Raw genomic sequence first — 19,750 nt, forward strand, 5'->3', positions numbered from 1 at the left:
TATATTCTGGAGCACAAGGTTATGATGTGATGTCTGTTATGTGTAGGCTTTGCTAAAAAGACATGTTTTTAAACTGCACTTAAACTGGGAGAGTGTGTCTGAGCCCCGAACACTGTCAGGAAGACTTTTCCAGAGTTTAGGAACTAGATATGAGAATGATCTACCGCCTTTAGTGGACTTTGCTGTTCTAGGATCTACTAGAAGCCCAAAGTTCCACAAGTGGGCTGTGAGATGGAGGAGAAGAAAAATTTTGGATTGACTTAGAAGAAGTGGTGGAGATAAGATAAACCTTTATTCGTCCCACAGTGGGGAAATTTTTATGTTACAGCAGCAATACAAAGAAATAAAAATAAATGCAAATATATAAAAAAGAATTGTACCTAGGAATGAATTATTGGTGCAGACTTTAATGGGCCTATAGGTGAAGGGAACAGAGGTGGTGATGAGTGGTCTTTCGGATGGATTTGGAGGTGAAGAAGAAAACTGAAGACTGAAAGAAGAATAAGATGGTGGAAACTGAAGGAGGAAGACTGTAGTGTGAGGTTCATGGAAGAGGTCAGACAGGATCTCGGTGGTGGTGAAGAGGTGCTGGATGATTGGGCAACTACTGCACGAGTGATAAGGGAGACAGCTAGAAAAGTACTTGGTGTAACATCTGGAAATAGAAGGAAGACTAAGAGACGGTGTGGTGGAATGAGGACGTGTAGGAAAGCATAAGGAGAAAGCGGTTGGAGAAACAGAATTGGGATCGACAGAGTGATGAGAAAAGTAGGCAAGAGTAAAAGAATATGCGGCAGCAGGTGAAGTGGGATGTGGCAAAAGCCAAGGAAAAGGCATATGAGGAGCTGTATGTGAAGTTGGACACTAAGGAAGGAGAAAAGGATTTGTATCGATTGGCAGGGCAGGGGGACCGACGGAAGGATGTACTGCAAGTTAGAGCAATAAAGGATGGAGATGGAAATGTGTTGACTAGTGAGGAGAGTGTTTTGAGAAGATGGAGGGAGGATTTTGAGCAGCTGATGAATAAGGAAAATCAGAGAGAAAGAGAGAGAGCAAGAAAAGGTTGTATGATATGGAGATGGTGAAGCAGGAAGTGGATAGGATTAGTAAGAAGGAAGTGAGAGCAGCTCTTAAGAGGATGAAGAGTGGAAAGTCGGTTGGCAGTGGATTTTTTAACTAAATTGTTTAAGATTTTGGAAGGTGAAAGGATGCTTGAGGAAAGGAGAAGGAGTGTGGTGGTACCAATTTATAAGAATAAGAGAGATGTGCAGACCTGCAGCAACTACAGAGGAATAAAGTTAATCAGTCACACCATGAAGTTATGGGAAGGAGTAGTGGAAGCCAGGCTGAGAGAAGAGGTGACCATTTGTGAGCAACAGTATGGTTTCATGCAGAGAAAGAGCACCACAGACACATTATTTGCATTGAGAATGTTAATGGAGGAGTATAGAGAAGGTCAGAAGGAGTTGCATTGTGTGTTTGTGGATTTAGAGAAAGCGTATGACGGGGTGCCGAGAGAGGAATTGTGATATTGTATGAAAAAGGCAGGTGTGTCAGAGAATGAGAGGGTGGTGCAGGACATGTAAGAGGACAGTGTGACAGCAGTGAAGTGTGCAGTAGGAACGACAGACTGGTTCAAGGTGGAGGTTTGACTGCATTAAGGATTAGCTCTGAGCCCTTTCCTGTTTGCAGTGGTGATGGACAGGTTGACAGACAAGGTCAGACAGGAGTCTCCATGGATCATAGACAGGGTGGAGTGGGTGGGGAAGAGTGGCAGGAGGGATTTGTGATAGAAGGGTATCTGCAAAAGTGAAAGGGAAAGTTTATAGGACTGTGATGAGTCCTGCGATGTTGTATGGTTTAGAGACAGTGGCACTGACTAAAAGACAGGAGGTGGAGCTGGAGGTAGCAGAGCTAAAGATGTTGGACAGGATTAGAAATTAGTTTATTATAGAGACAGCGTATGTAGGACGATTTGGAGACAAGGTGAGGGCTTGAGATGGTTTGGACATGTGCAGAGGAGGTACATAGGGTATATCAGTAGAAGAACAAGAGGAAGACCAAAGATTAGGTTCATAGATGTGTTGAGGGAAGACATGCAGGTAGTTGGTTTGAAAAAGACAGATGTAGAGGACAGGAGGATATGGAGACGAATAATCCACTATGGCGACCACTAATGGGAGAAGCTGAACAAGAATAAGAACACTCAAATCAATAAATGATTATCTTCAAAATTAGAGGAATTTACCACTGTCCATTATGGGTAGAATATCAGTAATTAAAATGACTTTACTTCCTAAACTAAACTATTTATTTTCAATGATTCTATTACAACCTACCATCTCTTTGTTTAAATCATTGGACTAGTGATTTCCAAAATTTATTTTGAAAAATAAGACCCCAAGAATTCAATTAACTACACTACAGAAACCAAAAATACAAGAAGGGTTGGAAGCAGCACATTTCTACCATTTAATCTCTGGCTACTCAGCTTTAACAGCTATACAAATGGATCCACCCAAACTCATCAGAAACTATATGTTTAGTTATTGAGCAAACAATTTGTAATGAACAATCAAATTTTAGATTCACAATTCTATAGTCAGAGAATCAAAAATGCACTCCTGTTTTAAAGCACCAACTAAAACAGTAGCTTGATAGTCTGGTGAAAATTTGCAAAGCCATCTCTGTTGGCCTAAACACTATCAGAAGCACTGACCCACTTTTCCCAACTGGTTATTCTTTTCATTTCGTAGCGTTTCTCTTTGCTGCACTGCTTTCAGTATGTGTATGTGGATGTTTATTTGATGTTGATTTATTGTCCTATCAGATTTCAGCCTCTATGTGCTATCAAGTCAATCTAATCTGCTCAGGACCTTCAAAGTCTGTTCTGCTGGCATTTTTACCATAGTCTCCTTAAGAATTACTGATTGGTTAAAGAAACAGAGCTAATCAGATTTAATGTTTGCCTCACAGGGCAGTTAGCTGGCCAAGAATAGCGTCAGCATTTTTCCGTCCTCTGGTTGGTCAGACGGAAACTGTTACAGTTAAGTTCAAATGGCAAAACACGTCTCTAGCACTCTGCACACATTAATACATCTGAGATAAAAAAAAAAATTATGCCTAAAGAGGAAGAGAAATTGATTTGGTTTTAGACATAAATAAAAATCCTTTTTTAAGAAAAGCTAGACATCGTGAGGAGGTCGGCCAACCCCGAAGCTAGCTAGCGTGTCTCAGCCCAGGAAAGGGATTGTTCACCACTTCCAGAGCGGTACCACTGGATTACAGCCTCTGAGGAGTGGTGCAAATTATTAGTATGCACATCTGGTGAGTGGGTTGTATTTTATTTATACTGAAGGCCCAGGTACCAAATGCATCCCCGACCACCTTTGCGTTAGACCAACCGCATTTCTGCACCTAAATTAATTTTTTTAATTATTTATTTATTTTTTTGTATTAATATTTTATTAATATCCCCTTGTAGATAGAATGATACATGCAGACATACAAAGACACACGCACACACACACACACACACACACACACACACACACACACACATAACTGAATGCAAATACAGGAGTTAATTAGAATGTTGGCTTTTAGAGTTGCATGTTTGTTTGTCCAGGCGATTTTGTATTTAGCACATGTTAAATGTTGTCATATTCATTACTTAGCAAAGTAAAAAATAATAGTAATAATAAAACATTCATTTAAACCCCACCCACTTTTTACAATTCTATATTACATGTCCTTTGTGCAGCTCTTTGTGACATTACAACCTGCCGATGTTTACACACTGCACTGATTTTAATTCTGACACTGTATTTACTGTGTATGTGTGTGTGTGTGTGTATGTGTGTGTGTGAGATGTCAGTGTTCTGATTTATCATCATTTCTCTCCCAGGTTGTGTGATTGTAATCTCACAGAGGAAAGCTGTAGAATTCTGTCCTCAGTTCTCAGTTCAAACTCCTCCAGTCTGAGAGAACTGGACCTGAGTAACAATAACCTGCAGGATTCGGGAGTGAAGCTGCTCTCTGCTGGACTGGAGAATCCACACTGTACACTGGAGATACTGAGGTCAGATCATCACTCACACACTGTAGATCCTGCATTTCTGTCATATGGCTTTTTTAAATGAATAAAATGTTGTGTGTCCTAAAGCACAATTTAAATAAAGCAGCAACAACTGCTATAGTTTTCCACATTCATAAATTAAGTAAGTTGGCTGATCTTTAATTGTTCTTCTCTCTACAGGTTTGAAAGCTGCAGTATTACAGGTGAAGGTTGTGCTGCTCTGGTTTCAGCTCTGAGGTCAAACACCTCATCACACCTGAGAGAACTGAATCTGAACTACAATAAACCAGGAGACTCCGGAGTAAAGCTGCTCTCTGATCTACTGAAGGATCCACACTGTAAACTCGAGACACTACAGTGAGTTATTGAGAAACACACAAACACACACACACACACTCACACACACACACACACACACATTTGGACTGGTTTGGTGGTTTATAATCTTTTACAGGATTATAAGATTTTACAGGAGTTTCTTAATTTTAACCTGTTGGCCTTCAGCACAGATTTTGGGACTCACAGCTAAAAAATGCCCTACCTAAATGTATATGTTAACAGTTCCTGATAAAAGTGGGCTACACAATTTAAATATCTTTGAAAAGAAGACACTTTGAGCTTTACTGTCTATTATTTAAAGTTGATATTCCTCAAAAACATAAGTTATAGATGAAGTACCGTGAATATAAATTTCCTGAATTGAAATTCTTTTTCATCTTCATATAAAAATTCATGAAATCAGTAATGGAGCAATCCAGAAATGTAATTGGTTAAAAGCAACATGCTTCATAAGTTTATATTTTATTTATATGAGACTATGTCTGGTTCGCCCCTGTCCACCCCACCCAGCCCAAATTTTAACACGCTGAAATGCCCTACCTAACTTTAAATGTTAACAGTTCCTGATAAAAGTGGGCTACACAATTTAAATATCTTTGAAAAGAAGACACTTTGAGCTTTACTGTCTATTATTTAAAGTTGATATTCCTCAAAAACATAAGTTATAGATGAAGTACCGTGAATATAAATTTCCTGAATTGAAATTCTTTTTCATCTTCATATAAAAATTCATGAAATCAGTAATGGAGCAATCCAGAAATGTAATTGGTTAAAAGCAACATGCTTCATAAGTTTATATTTTATTTATATGAGACTATGTCTGGTTCGCCCCTGTCCACCCCACCCAGCCCAAATTTTAACACGCTGAAATGCCCTACCTAACTTTAAATGTTAACAGTTCCTGACAAAAATAAGGTACTGTCATGGTACGGACCACGAGCCGGAAGTGGGAGTAGCTCTATCATGATTAGTGAGAGAGATACGAACCGTCGTGCGGATTTGGTCCGTAATGCGGGTATAATCCTTTGCAGAGGGATAATTCCCTGACGGGATTGATGGAATGCTGGCGGTCGAGGAACACTGAGGTTGGTAGCATGACGTTTAAGAACCAACGACCGGTGACTCTAAAACGAGTGTTTAAATTGGTGAGCAGTTAACGAGTGCCAGGTGTTTGTGATCAAAGCCAGGAGGCGCAGAGATAGCGGCAGCATGACAGCCGCTGAGGGGGACATGGCAGGTGGATCCCTGACATTACCCCCCGCTCCAGGAGCGGCACCCGGAGGAGGGTCTCGCCATCCGTCCAGGGTGGATGCAGGCCCGGTTAGTATTGCCATGGAACAGGGAAAAGCCAGGAAGGACCCAAGGCGAAGCTACACCCTCAGAGGTCTGGAGCAGAGCGACGACCTCTGTGGAGGTCTGGGAAGAAGCAGTGCCCACCGCGGGGGTCTGGAACGGAGCAACGCCCTCGGTGAAGACCCAAGGCTGAGCGACTCCTTTGGTGGAGATCAGAGACGGAGTGACATCCTCGGCAGAGATCTGGATTGGAGCGAAGCCCTCTGTTGAGGCCTGAAGCAGAGTGACGGCCACTACGGAGGTCTGGAATGGAGCAACGCCCTCGGTGGAGATCAGGGGCGGGGCAACATCCTCGGCAGGGATCGGAGGCAGAGAGACTTTTTCGGCGGAGATCAGGGGCCAAGCGATGCCCACAGCGGAGGTCGGAGGCCAAGCGATGCCCAGGGCAGAGTTCAGATGCCAACATTCTCAGTGAAGATCAGGGACGGAGGCTGAGCGACGTCCTCTGAGTTTGGAGCAGATGCCGGAGTATGACGGCACCCACAGCGGGACTCAGGAGCGCTCAGGATAACCGCAGTGATATGCTCTCGACGGCACTTCCAGAGTGATCCTAAAGTGCGACATCCTCGGCAGAGATCTGGAGCGAAGCGACGCCCTATTCGGAGGCCTGGAGCGGAGCGATGGGCACTATGGAGGTCTGGAATGGAGCGACGTCCTCGGCAGAGACAAGCAACGTCCTCGGTGGAGATTAGGGATGGAGTGACATCCTCGGCAAGGATCGGAGGCAGAAAGACTCCTTCGACAGAGATTAGGAACCGAGCTATGCCCATGGCGGAGTCCAGAGGCTGAGCAATGTCCTCGGTGGAGATTGGGGATGGAGCGACGTTCTCAATGGGGATTGGAGGCGGAGAGACTCCTTCTGTGGAGAACAGAGGCCGAGTGATGCCCACGGCGGAGTGCAGAGGCCGAGCGACGTCCCCGGCACAGGTCGGAGGCCGAGCGACGCCCATGGTTCAGAGGCTGACGTCGTCGGTGGAGATCAGGAACGGAGGCTGAGCGATGTCCTCTGCGGAGTTTGGAGCAGATGCTGGGTTACAACGGTGCCCACGGCCAGACTCAGGAGGATTGGCCTCAGGAGCGCAGTGACGGGGTCTCGACGCCACTTTCAGAGTGATCCTGAAGTGAGATGACCTCCTGTGAGAAATTTGGACCATGAGCCGGAAGAGGGAGTAGCTCTATCATGATTGGTGAGAGAGATATGAACCGTCGTGTGGGTATGATCCGTTACAGAGGGATAATCCCCGGACGGAGTATATTCCACGGAACAGAGATGATCCACGGAACAGAGGTAGCACGGAGCAGAGCGGAGATAATCCAGGTATGGGCCAGCGGGGAATGCCGGCGGTTGAGGATCACCGAGGTTGGTAGCATGACGTTCAAGAACCAACGACCGGTGACTCTGAAATGGGCTTTTAAATAAGTGAGCAGTTAATGAGTGCCAGCTGTTTGTGATCAAAGCCGGGAGCGACAGAGATAGCGGCGGGATGACAGCCACCGTGGGGGGCGTGGCAGGTGGATCCCTGACAACTACATACACAATTTAGATATCTTTGGAAAGAAGACACTTTACCATTAATAATTCAAAGTTGATATTGCTCAAAAAGATATTAAGTTATATATGATGAAGTGCCATTGATATACATTTCCTGCATTGAACATTATTTTTATTTCATATATAAATAAATGAATTGAGACCTGGAGCAATCCAGAAAAGTACTGGGTTGAAATCCACATGTCTCAAGTTTATATTTCAAATATTATGATTGTCATTACAAATGAGATTTAATAATTTACAATAATTTATCTGAGACTATGTCTGATCCTTTTCTTCCTCCCCCGTTTGAGATCCACCTGCGGGCCATTCGTACTCTATTCCTACAGTTAGCATAAAAATGAATGGCTGACCATTAAAGGCTTTTGTTATACATGTTTGGCTATTGATATTGTGTTGGCATTTATATTGATGGTCAGGTAGCCAGACACGCTCTTGTTTTACAGTCATGACCATTCATATTGATGCCATTCTAATCCCAACAATCTCACACACACTGTCAGGTCAGTGACCACGCATAGGAAGTAGAAGTAACTCAATCATAGTCTATTATTTTAGGCGCAGCACACAAACAAGTCTGTGAGAGTTACGAACCGTAATGCGGGTATAGTCTGTAATGCGGGTTTAATCAGTTTTGCGGGGATAATCCTGAAAGCGGGTAGGATCCGGAATGCGTGTGTAATCCATAAAGCAGGTAGGATTTGTAAAGCGAGTACAATCCGGAACGCAGGTGTAATCGGTAAAGCGGGTATACTCCTAAGGATTGGAACACGGAGCAGGAACCAGCGGAGAATGCGGGCGGTCAGGAATCTGGTAGATCACTGTACATGACATAATAGATCCAACAGCAAGTGAGGTCAGAACGGAAGCTTATTAAGGGGGAATGGTAACGAGGGACAGGTTGGCAATTAGCGCCGGGAGCGGCTAAGAGAGCCGTGGAGGGGGCGTGGCAGGAGGATCCCAGACACACACACATACTTTTCAAGCATTTTTTTATAAAAACAAATGCGCAATAAAACCTATAACATCGTATTAAACTGTAAAGGGAGATATATTATAACTTAGATGTAAAATAGCATCTCCATGCAGATCTCCAAGTATTTGTTGTTACTCCGCCCCCAAGAATATTTTCCACATCACTGCTTTATGCAAATCTAATTTTTTTGATTGTCCATTTTTTTTCTTTGTTTTCTTTTTTTTGTAAACAACGCCCAGTTAGCATGAGCTGGAAACAGCTGTTTGTGCCAAACTAAGAGCTGCATCCACTTACTGGTTTGTCACAGCACATGTTTCTAAAGAGTAATAACAATAATACTACTAAGAACTCACCCATGTTGGGAATAAAATCCTCCCATATATCGTTAGAATCCTGCACTCATTGGCTACATTTTTCATCAATCATTTTGTTTCCATAATGCTACTGGCTGGAAATAAAAGGTTTGAAATGATAGGTGGTGGTGATAAAGTCACTTTAACACCTTCTTGTAAAGTGAAGGCTCGAGCCCGAGATTCCACCTCTTTTACTGTTTTTTATTTTTATTTATTTTTTTTAATGGGTGGTCTTATTTGTTTTGTAAAATTATATTATACCAGCCATATTTGTTTTTTTTCCACAAAGATGCCATTTTTATACAAAGGTTATTCCGAAACACATACAAACAATACACCAATCGAAGTTCTGTGACATAAATAAAAGAAATCTTAATTACAACACTATTGTTTGGTTGGAGCAAAAATGCTTTACGGCATGTTGTTCAGTGGAGCCTCATCTTTCTTAATAAACCGGGATTAGCAGCAGTGGATGTGTTTGTGACTTGTTATTACAATATTTGTGTAAGTACTCTATGTCTATTACACTCTACACCTCTATAACGCTCTACACCTCTATTACACTCTACTCCTCTATTACACTCTACACCTCTATTATACTCTACACCTCTATTACACTGTACTCCTCTATTACACTCTACACCTCTATTACGCTCTACACCTCTATAACGCTCTACACCTCTATAACACTCTACACCTCTATTATACTCTACACCTCTATTACATTCTACACCTCTATAACGCTCTACACCTCTATTACACTCTACACCTCTATAACGCTTTACACCTCTATTACACTCTACACCTCTATAACGCTCTACACCTCTATTACACTCTACTCCTCTATTACACTCTACACCTCTATTATACTCTACACCTCTATTACACTCTACACCTCTATTACGCTCTACACCTCTATTATGCTCTACACCTCTATTACGCTCTACACCTCTATTACGCTCTACACCTCTATAACGCTCTACTCCTCTATTACACTCTACACCTCTATTACACTCTACATCTCTATAACACTCTACACCTCTATAATGCTCTACACCTCTATTATGCTCTACTCCTCTATTATACTCTACACCTCTATTACACTCTACACCTCTATAACGCTCTACACCTCTATTACGCTCTACACCTCTATTACGCTCTACACCTCTATTACACTCTACACCTCTATCCTCACATTATCTGTGAACTGTAATCATGAAAATCTGAAATTAATCTCTTATTTATCTTATTTTTTATTGATTGTTTTGTCAGAGGCTAAAATCAACTATTATTTTTGTGGGAGATACAAAATGCACATTTACAATACATTACACCCACAAAACCAGTCTAATTAACTGTGTATGTGTGTTGATCTATAATTGTTATTCAATCTACAGGCTGGTACGCTGCAGTGTTACAGGTGAAGGTTGTGCTGCTCTGGTTTCAGCTCTGAGGTCAAACACCTCATCACACCTGAGAGAACTGAATCTGAACTACAATGAACCAGGAGACTCAGGAGTGAAGCTGCTCTCTGATCTACTGAAGGATCCACACTGTAAACTGGAGACACTACAGTGAGTTACTGAGTTACTGTTCATTTGTATGCAGGTTCTACATTTCTGTTCATGTTCTAGTGGAATGTGTGTATTTGGGGCTCTGCAGTATAAATCCTGTACATTGGAGCTGTTAAACACTCAAACAGCTTTAAGATTCTACACTCAGAAGATCAACACTGATTTTGTGTAGAGTGTAAATACTGATTATGATGAATGTAATAAAAATCTGATCATTTTACTCTTCTCTCCTTTATTACAGGATCTGGATCTGAGTCTCACACACAGAGGATTATAAGGAGAAACTTACAAAAAAAACTATTTTATGACCATATTTGTTTTAAATTCATTGTAAATGTGATTTGCATAAAGGATTTTCACTCCATACAGTAGAACTAAATTAGAGTACAGATTGAGGAAAGTCTTTACACTGATACAAAAGTCTAGTTTGGTTAATTGTGTGAATATTTTTGATAAAATGTTTCACTTTTATTTGATCAGATTGTGGTCATACAAATAAAGTTTCAATTGTTCACTATTAACATTCTATTAGGGAGCTAAATTCACTCCTCACCCCATACACACTATATGAGATACATCATAAACACTTAAAGTTGTGAACATTTGTGTTTGTGTGTGTGCCTGAGTCAGTACAAGTCAGTTTGGATAAAAAAAAAACCAGCACCCCTTCACCTCCTAGATCGCTTACAAAATTATATTAGCATTCAGGGACAGGCATTAAATACATGTAGAGCTCACGAGACACAGGGGGAGACGATAAATACAGCTTAGGCAAGAGGGAGTAGGGATAGGGGGTAGAGAGTAGGGGCACACTGGCGGCATCTGGTGGCAAAACAGAGTAAGCACAGGAACACTCCTTGATCCTGACATAATGTTCCTAATCTTATCAAATTTTGAATCTGTTGGGTCTCCGATGATTTCTGCTCGCGTTGTGGTGTTTTTAGTTGTGATTATGATGTTTACTAACTGTCCTGGCTTAGATTTTAATCCCAAGGCTACTTTTTGTTGCTTGCATTCTTTGTACACAATTAATATATTTTGATCTCTCAGTATATTGGCACTTTTATCTTCTCATATAGCAGACGGATGATGAAGATGATGATTTTTATTTAAGCTTTTTAGTATTAATAGTGCAGTAAACTGCTAAATAAAGAGTCTGTCAGCGGCATGGGGTGAATAGATGATTTCAGAAGTTTAAATTCTACTTTTTATATTTAAATTGTTTGCATATTGCATTAATGTATTGTAGCTGGTCTGAATGTATTTAATTGTTTTGAATTGTATTTGTGTTAGTGTTTAAAAAGTTTAGTTGCTTCAATAGAAATGTTTTTTAAACAAACTTTTTGTAAAAATCTGGTGTCAGTTAGAAAGTTCGTCTTTTTTCAGTTAGCGAAACCAATGTTAATGTTTTGTTTGGGTGGGAATGTCATTGGTGTGACACCTCTGGAATTTTGCGCTGCCCATGTGAATGTATCAGCAGCCTCAGTCTAAGAGTTCATGAGGCTGATGAGCATGCGCATTGAGAGCTTCTCCTTCCAAAATGTTTCTGGTTAATACACGTTATTAAATGCTGACAGACAAACACACTGACTGATTATAGTCATTATCTAAGATGATTCTTGAGATGGTTTAATATGTTAAAACATTAAACTGGTGTCCATCATAAACTGGTGTGCAAAATAATTCAAGTTATTTAATACATAACAAATCATTAATTTATTTATTTAATTAAATATAAAAATATACAGATATATTTTTAAATTTAACTATACTTGATGCTTTTGAGTAATATCGAATTAAAAAGACAATACTGAATATTAAAGACAATACTGAATATTTTGTCCTATTTTAATTTATGGTAAACAAACTGATATTTAGCAATTGGTGTATGCTGCACATATAATTTTACACTGGACATTGCATTTATAGCCTAAAGTACATCAATCTGGCTGAATTCTGACTTGTGTTGGGCATGGAGCTAAAAGAGGTTCTGTAGCTGTAGAGATCCAGTGTAGACACTCACAGATGCTGCAATTCTACTGCTTTAGTGAACAAAGTGTATGAGCTTTATTATCTTTTAATGTTAACATGTTTGTAATAACAACTGGGTGAACTGCATTAAAATCTTAAATCATGTTTAAATAATATTAGATACAATACTTGTACTTTGATAATGCAATTACACTTACTCTATACTCCCAAATAAGATGTCTGTCATCTTCACCATGGTAGAGACAAAGTGCCCTGAGGAAAGCTGCTCTTTTACAGTTGACATCACTTTCCTGTGTAAAATAACAATGATTGAAACTAAATGTTGACTAATCTGTCAATGTTTCTCAACAAGGCACTGTGGTTTAGACAAGTCAGTAATGTTACATTGCAAGAATTCCAAAATGAGAGTCCAGTACCCGTCCAGTACTTACCTTTTAAAAATCTCCAGATGTTTGGTTAGTTTCTTTTCAGAAACACCTCCATTCTTCAGGAATACAGGATGTCAGCTGAGCTAAAACTGTGACATGAAGTTTGTCTCAAGTAGAATAGTTGTTATATGCTGGAATTCAGCATTTATCTGGACCACAGTTGATATAGATTAGATTAGATTAGATTAGATTAGATTAGATTAGATTAGATTCAACTTTGTTGTCATTACACATGTACAAGTACAATGCAACGAAATGCAGTTTGTGTCTAACCAGAGTGCAATAACAGCAAGTGCAGGATATATAGATTTAACATGAATTTACAGTTAAATAAAATAAAGACTATAAACAGTAATTAAAAGATGAATATGTACTATAAATGTAATATACAGATGAATATATGTTATATATGTAAAACACAATATACAGAGTAGTGTATATATATATATATATGTACTATAAATATAAATATAATTACAGATGAGTATATATGTACTATGAACAATAATATACAGATGTATATATATATATAAATGTATTATGAACATGCTATACAGATGCCTATTACTATACACAGAGATTTACAGAAGGATGTAAGCAGTGGACATAATAATATTGCTATAGCTATAAACAGAGAACAGGTATATGTACAGTGGTGATAAGTTTATGGTGAGCAGCAATAAAAAAAGAGCAGTGTGCAAATGAGCAAGGTTTGTGTAAACAGTCCGTGCAACAACAAAGTGTGAGGTGAGAAATGATCAGTGTCTTGGTGAGCATAAGTTTTTGTTCAGAGAGTCAGAGAGCAAAGAGTGTGAGGTGTGGGGGGAATGTAGTAGTGTATCAGTGAGTGTCAGAGTTCACTAAAGAGACAGCTCTAGGAAAAAAGCTGTTCTTTAGTCTGCTGGTCCTGGTCCGGAGGCACCTGAAACGCCTGCCAGAGGGCAGAAGAGTGAACAGTCTGTGGGCGGGATGAGAGGAGTCCTTAAGAATGCTGCGAGCTCGACGCAGACAGCGTTTCTTCTGGATGTCCTCCATTGCTGGGAGTGGAGTCCCTGTGATGCGCTGGGCGGTTTTCACCACCCGCTGCAGTGCCTTACGCTCTGCAGCAGAGCAGCTCCCATACCAGACTGTGACACAGCTGGTCAGGATGCTCTCTACTGCGCAGCGGTAGAAGTTCACCAGGATATCCGAGGAGAGCTGATTTTTTTTAAGTGTCCTCAGGAAAAAGAGACGCTGGTGAGCCTTCTTGACCAGGCTGGAGGTGTTGATGTTCCAAGACAGGTCTGCCGAGATGTGGATCCCCAGGAACTTGAAACTGGAGACACGCTCAACAGCCATCCCGTTGATGTGGGTGGTGTCATGTGTACCTCTTGCCTCCTTCCTGAAGTCCACAATAAGCTCCTTTGTCTTGGAGGTGTTAAGGAGCAGGTTATTGTTGTTGCACCATGTGGCTAGGTGCTGGATCTCCTCCCTGTAGGCAGTCTCATCATTGTTGGTGATGAGACCAATCACGGTAGTGTCATCTGCAAACTTGATGATGGAGTTAGATCCATTCACAGGCCTGCAGTCGGAGGTGAAGAGGGAGTAGAGGAAGGGGCTCAGCACACAGCCCTGTGGTACACCAGTGTTGAGTGTGATGGTGTTGGAGCAAATGGAGCCAGATCGAACCTGCTGGGGTCTTTTGGTCAGAAAGTCCATGACCCAGTTGCAGGTGGCGGTGTTCATGCCCAGATCTAGGAGTTTGCATATTAGCTTGGATGGAATGATGGTATTGAATGCTGAGCTGAAGTCAACAAACAGCATACGTGCATAGGTGTTCTTATTGTCCAAGTGTGTGAGCACAGAGTGCAATGCCATGGAAACTGCATCTTCTGTGCTTCTATTGCTTCGGTAGGCAAACTGGTGGGAGTCAAATGTGGTTGGCAGAGAGTCCTTCAGGTGTGCCAGGACCAGCCGCTCAAAGCACTTCATGACAATGGGTGTCAGTGCTACAGGGCGGTAGTCGTTCAGGCACGTTGGGTTAGAGTGTTTAGGCACTGGCACAATGGAGGTACATATAGTTACTGTTAAATGAATGAAATTGGCTCGATTTAATTACAAACAATATACTTTAGATAAAGATAAATATGTTAAGTAGACAAAAAATACATTATAATCAATTAAAATAGCTTGATTAATTTATGTTACATTTTCTAAGGGACATAATTTTTCAGTGTACTTGTGCAATTAATGAATAAATATTTTTTCTTAATATCTTTTGATGTTTCTTTAATGATTAGCAACAATTATAAGATAAATATAAAAAAGATGTTTATGCTGTTTTGCATTATACATATAAGGGAATAAGTCACATGGGTTAAAGATTGAATTTATAGCCTACATGTGCTGTCATATGATCTCGAGTGGTTGTAAAGTTTATTGAAGGAACATGAACAAAGGTGAACATTTCAGAACATATGGAGATTAAATCACCAGCTCCGGCGCGCGCTGCACATTACTCCCGGGCTGATTCGGGTTTGACTGCGGCAGTGTCGGTAAATAATCAGCTGCTGCTCCGGGCAGGGAAACTCAGCTATCCGACCCGAATACAGCAAACAGAACCGGGCCGAGGGGAAAGTCTGCTGCAGGTACAAATCTTACTGGAACTGAGAGAGTGCATTTGTGAACTGAGACACTTCCTTTTCCGGTTTGTGTGTAGTATAATTGTGGTCTTATTATTTAGTTTCACACTTTTCAGACTCTCACACAAACATGTTCATTATTCTGTGATTGTGTGTTTTTGAATATGATACAAACTATTCAATAGTGTGTGTGTGTGTGTGTGTGTGTGTGTGTGTGTGTGTGTGTGTGTCCTGACTCCACCTCCTGAATTCCTGCTCTGTGGAATAAAGAAGTCAAAGTGAAATAAAAACTCCATTTTATGAAGAGAGGAAGTGAAACATTTCCAGGAGAAAAACACAGTAAGTGTGTAAATCTAAAGCTAGAAGATGTGAATGTTATGAATCTACACTGGATGAAGAACAGTTCAGGTGATTTTTCCTGAAGTTGGATCTTCTACAGTTTACTGTAGGACTTGATTTGCTGGAAGTGAACCGTGTGATGATCCAGGATTAGATGAAACACACCCCATGTTGGAGTGAAGTAAATATGTGTCCTGCAGTGTTTCTCTCTTTAAGGATCTTTATTTCAAACTCTCCTCCTTTTTCCCAAATGAAGCTCTGGAGCGTGAAAGTGTTTTATTGGGGAAAATCGCGATTTGTTTTCAGATCGTGTTCCTGCAAACAGCCGTCACTAAACACATCATGACTTTCAGGAGACAGGTTCTGATGTTCCTCGACTCGGCAGAAAATCCGCTCCATATCTCCTTTGGTGTGAAAGATGAAGGGAGAATGTAGATGGTGGATGGAAGCAGGGCAGCATGCGGGCTTGGGAATGTGCTCACATCCTCCCTTCAAAATCCAAGTCCATCCAGAAAGACACTATTTTCAGTGTCAAAATATAGTGTACAATATTTCCTAAATTCTAGGCAACATACATTTTCACTCCTGCATTAGGGAGAGGCATTGTGTAATTTTTTCCTGTTTGGATTTACATAGTTTTAAAATCTTATTTATAATATTAATTTAATAATTAACTTAAATTCCAATAATTGACTGATAAATTTCTCTCTCTCTCTCTCTCTCTCTCTCTCTCTCTCTCTCTCTCTGTAGGTGTACAGGTTCCTCTGTAGCAGTAGAAATGTCCTCCAGAATGAGTGAGTCTGTGAAACAGGACATAAAGAAAGATGAGAGGTGAGTGAAGGTTGAGACTCTGTGAAAAATAGAAATGTTCTCACATTCACCAACACTAAACAGATCAGACTCTGATGTGTATCTGTGAAAAGTGACGAGTGAAGAGTTGAATTCAGCAGCTTTGTCTCCAGATGTTCAAAACCAGCTGATGATTAGTGACATTAAGCTACTGAGCAACACGTCTAACCCCAAGTTGTCCCTGTAGCTGGATAAAGTATGAAGGTTAAAGAATGGGATCAGTGTTAATAAGAACATCATCAGATTTTAACTCCAGTTTCATTATTCAGTGTTGCTGCAGAACAGTAATAATGATGCAGTGGTTGTGTGTGTTTAGTCTGATTCAGGGTAAGAGATCAGACTCACCTGAACCCAGCTGTGTGTCCATGAAGAGTGAACAGTCAATGAATCGTCCACTACACTTTAAAGACACAGACTGTACTACTGATCTGAGGTGAGGACAGTTGAATGTATGAGTGCAGTGTTTTATCACTCACACTCTCACATAATCAAACATCTCTGTAATATGTGTGTATTCACTGCTTTGTGTTTGTAGTTATGAATATGATTTATAGTCTTTATTCTACTTTTAACAAGTGTTTTATTTGTTCACAGACTGCAGAAGAAGAAATCAAAGATCACTGAGAAGAGTCATTTAGAGGCCATATTCAAGGTGTGTGTGTGTGTGTGTGTGTGTGTGTGTGTCTCAGTAAACAGAATAAAATTCTGAGCAGCAGTAAGAGAGAACATGAGTGTGTTGTGTTTCCTCATTGGTTTGTACACAGAAAATTACTCAATAATTTACCTTCATGGTGATACTTTTCTGTGCTCTCAACTGAACCCAGTCTGTCTAGATGCCACCTACTGAAAAGGACTAATATAAAATATTTAATATCAGCATTATGTCATTGTAAGCATTTGAGTCTTAATGGTCTTGCTCATGGGATTAGCAGGGATATTGCATGAATTTTAAAATCATGTTCTTTTAAGTCAAAGTCTGATGTCTTAACCGGTGAGCTACAACTTCCCTTGTGTTTCTTATTTTTGTACAATAAATCAGGATCTGGAGCACAAAGTCATCACTCTGATACAGAATGAACTGAAGAGATATAAGAAGCTCCTGGGTCCAGATTACCCAGCATGCTCTGAGAGGGAGGTGGAGGATGAGGAGGATCAGAGCAGTGTCAGAGAGGGAGTGCTGAAGATCACACTGCACTTCCTAAAGAACATGAAGCACACAGATCTCGCTAACACACTGCAGAACAGTAAGAGCTCATGGGGTTCTAACATCACTTTATCTTCAGAGGAAGGAAACTGCTGTACATTTATTAAACACATCTCATCATAATGATGTGCTTTTATTAACACAATATAATAACACATCAGTACTGACATTCCATATGATATACAGCTATGAAAATATCAGTAGCTCACAGAGATGATCAGAGAGTTTACATTTTATTCTTCTTTTTATCAGAACTCGTCTCTGTGCACCAGCGAAAACTCAAATCCAAACTGAGAGAGAAATGTAAAAGAATTACTGAAGGAATCTCACAGCATGGAAGCTCAGCACTTCTGAATGAGATCTACACAGACCTCTACATCACAGAGGGTTGGAGTGGAGACGTCAATAATCAACATGAGGTGAGACAGATTGAGACAGTGTCCAGGGGACCAGCAACACAGGAGACACCCATCAAATGTAATGATCTCTTTAAAGACAAGTCCATCAGAAGTGTGCTGACTAAAGGAGTTGCTGGAATTGGAAAAACAGTCTCTGTGCAGAAGTTCATTCTGGACTGGGCTGAAGGAAAAGCAAATCAGGACGTCACCTTCATGTTTCCACTTCCCTTTAGAGAGCTGAATCTGATGAAGCAGAAACATCTCAGTCTGATGGATCTTCTTCATCACTTTTTCCCAGAAATAAAAGAATTACGATTAATAGACTGTGAGAGGAATAAAGTGGTGTTGATCTTTGATGGTCTGGATGAGTGTCGACTTCCTCTAAATTTCCAGAAGAATGAGAGATTGTGGGATGTGACAGAATCAGCCTCAGTGAATGTGCTGCTGACGAACCTCATCAAGGGGAATCTGCTTCCCTCTGCTCTCCTCTGGATCACCTCTCGACCAGGAGCAGCCAATCAGATCCTTCCTGAGTGTGTAGACCAGGTAACAGAGGTACGAGGGTTCAGTGATCATCAGAAAGAGGAGTACTTCAGGAAGAGGATCAGTGATCAGAGCCTGACCAATAAAATCATCACACACATGAAGTCTTCCAGAAGCCTCTACATCATGTGTCACATCCCAGTCTTCTGCTGGATCTCAGCCACTGTTCTAGAAAGAATGTTGGGTGAAGCAGAGAGTGGAGAAATCCCCAAGACTCTGACTCAAATGTTCACACACTTCCTGATTTTTCAGATCAAACACAAAGACCAAAGGTACCATCAGAAATGTGACCCTGATCCTCAGCAGTCCAGAAAAAGTATCCTGGAACTGGGAAAACTGGCTTTACAACAGCTGGAGAAAGGAAACCTGATCTTCTATGAGGAAGACCTGAGAGAGTGTGGCATTGATGTCAGAGAAGCATCAGTGTACTCAGGAGTGTGTACTCAGATCTTCAGTGAGGAAGGTGTTCAGCTTTGTGCATCTCAGTGTTCAGGAGTTTCTGGCTGCTTTATATGAGTTCTTCAACAAAAATCTTGGAAATCAAAACACATTTTTTGGTCCATTCACCAAATCAAACATGTCTGATTTTCTGAAGTGTGCAGTAAAAAAGGCCTTAAAGAGTGAAAATGGACACCTGGACCTGTTGCTCCGCTTCCTTCTGGGTCTCTCTCTGGAGTCCAATCAGACTCTCTTACGAGACCTACTGCCCCAGACAGGAAGTAGCTCTTACAGCAAACACAAAACAGTCAAGTACATCAAGAAGAAGATCAGAGAAAATCCATCTCCAGAGAAATCCATCAATCTGTTCCACTGTCTGAATGAACTGAATGATGATTCTCTAGTACAGGAAGTACAACGTTACCTGAACAGCAGAGATTCCAGGTGTCTCAGCGGAGTCAGACTCTCTCCTGCTCAGTGGTCTGCTCTGGTGTTTGTGTTGCTGAACTCAGAAGAGAATCTGGATGTGTTTGATTTGAGTAAATATGACAGATCAGATGAATGTCTTCTGAGGCTGCTGCCAGTGGTCAAAGCATCCAGAAAAGCTGAGTAAGTCATTTTAAAATGATTTCATAAATGTGTTACTAATTCCATAAATGTAGTTATTATTTGAAATGAACACTAATGACACTGCACTGATTAGGACCTTGATT

General features: G+C 40.7%; 3 protein-coding genes across 3 annotated transcripts in view; all 3 read left to right on the forward strand.

The window, feature by feature from the left end:
* Nucleotides 1–19,750, forward strand: part of LOC124385133 (NACHT, LRR and PYD domains-containing protein 12-like) — a 281,935-nt gene that overhangs the window by 92,252 nt on the left and 169,933 nt on the right. The window lies entirely within an intron of this gene.
* Nucleotides 1–19,750, forward strand: part of LOC124385128 (NACHT, LRR and PYD domains-containing protein 12-like) — a 160,897-nt gene that overhangs the window by 32,113 nt on the left and 109,034 nt on the right. Inside the window, 1 exon segment of the mRNA XM_046848266.1 lies at nucleotides 17,911–19,046. Within this exon segment, the coding sequence (XP_046704222.1) occupies nucleotides 17,911–19,046 (1,136 nt within the window).
* LOC124385132 (NLR family CARD domain-containing protein 3-like) overlaps nucleotides 15,582–19,750 on the forward strand; it is a 987,530-nt gene continuing 983,361 nt past the window's right edge. The window contains exon 1 of the mRNA XM_046848278.1: nucleotides 15,582–15,605. The gene's annotated coding sequence lies outside the window, so the exon portion shown is untranslated. The remainder of the gene's footprint in view (nucleotides 15,606–19,750) is intronic.

Source organism: Silurus meridionalis, chromosome 4, assembly GCF_014805685.1.
Source record: "Silurus meridionalis isolate SWU-2019-XX chromosome 4, ASM1480568v1, whole genome shotgun sequence".
NCBI lineage: Eukaryota > Metazoa > Chordata > Actinopteri > Siluriformes > Siluridae > Silurus > Silurus meridionalis.